The sequence below is a fragment of the Penaeus monodon genome, chromosome 30, assembly GCF_015228065.2.
Source record: "Penaeus monodon isolate SGIC_2016 chromosome 30, NSTDA_Pmon_1, whole genome shotgun sequence".
Classification (NCBI taxonomy): domain Eukaryota; kingdom Metazoa; phylum Arthropoda; class Malacostraca; order Decapoda; family Penaeidae; genus Penaeus; species Penaeus monodon.
Window position 1 is genome coordinate 34,467,638 of NC_051415.1, and position 1,197 is coordinate 34,468,834.

Sequence of the window (1,197 nt, forward strand, 5' to 3'; positions counted from 1 at the left end):
GAATGGTCTAATATTAACTGGGTTTGTCCTGATTTTATAATGAAATCATCTGCAAAAGTCTGAAAGAAATTTCATTATAAGATATTGAATTTTCTCTATTTTTTCTGATACTTTTTTCAGTATTACCGCAAACACAATAATTTTTTTGTATTCACTCATATCATATACAAAGTAGATTTGTATTAGACCAATGACCATAGAAAAAATAGCTAACTTGGGTATCCATGCAGAATTTTTTGTGTAATTTTCGTCTTTACACCCAGCTTTGGTATTTGGGTAGAAATCATTTGTTGCTACTGTATGTTAGCAAATATTGCAAAGAATGCTTCCCTTCACTTTAGGTACCTGTATCTACTTTTGATGTCAAACAAATGATACTGGAGAAAGACAAGCTCTTTCAGACAAGCCAGTAACATGTCTATGAATGCTATGTCATGCTGCAGTGCCATGTGCAGCCAATGGGTTAACAGTTAAAAATTTCTTTTCTTTCAGCTGTGGCCCAATATTTGGTGCTGGTGCTGACCTCTTCATTGCTGGCAACTGCAACCAGAATCTCGAGAGCTACTCAAACCTGCCCCACTCCTACGATGGGGAAAATGCAACGTGCAATACTCTCATGAGTGACTACAACTTCACAGTTTTGGACTACGAGGTCTTCACGCCATATGGAAAATAATGGGGGGACAAAAGCATTTATTTGATGGTCTATGAAACTTGTTACAATTTCACATTCATTAGTTAATAGATTTTAAATTTAAAATGAAAGATTATTGTTACTTTAGTAATTTTTTTCATCATATTATTTTAATTGTGACTTAGTTTCTTCATGGGAGTAAAGAGGAATTTATGCCATTCTTGGTTTCCCCAACAGAAAGAAACCGTAGATATCCACCCTATATGTTTAGTAGATCGAAGACATTCCAGAGATATTTATCATTATTTTTCTAAAATGTCAGGAGCATTCACGAGCTAGTTCTCTGTATGTTTGTGTTTCCCTGCTTTTGGAATTTTTTCTTCTTTCCTTTTTTCAAGGTTGTTGAATTGTTGTAGCTGTTGTTGAAATTAAAATGAGCATTTTAGCTATAGTTTGTTATAGAGAAATTATTTTTGTACAGTACAGTTTTTACATCAATTTTTTTCCATTCCAAGGAAGGGACACAACTTTTTCTGGTGTATACAGTGACTATTTGATATTTT

At 33.6% G+C, this 1,197-nt stretch overlaps 1 protein-coding gene across 1 annotated transcript in view; it reads left to right on the forward strand.

Annotated features, from left to right (window-relative positions):
* The window catches only part of LOC119592745 (BTB/POZ domain-containing protein 9-like), a gene marked incomplete at its 3' end in the record, with an annotated part of 12,417 nt that extends 11,220 nt beyond the window's left edge, over positions 1-1,197 (forward strand). Inside the window, 1 exon segment of the mRNA XM_037941680.1 lies at positions 493-1,197. Within this exon segment, the coding sequence (XP_037797608.1) occupies positions 493-676 (184 nt within the window).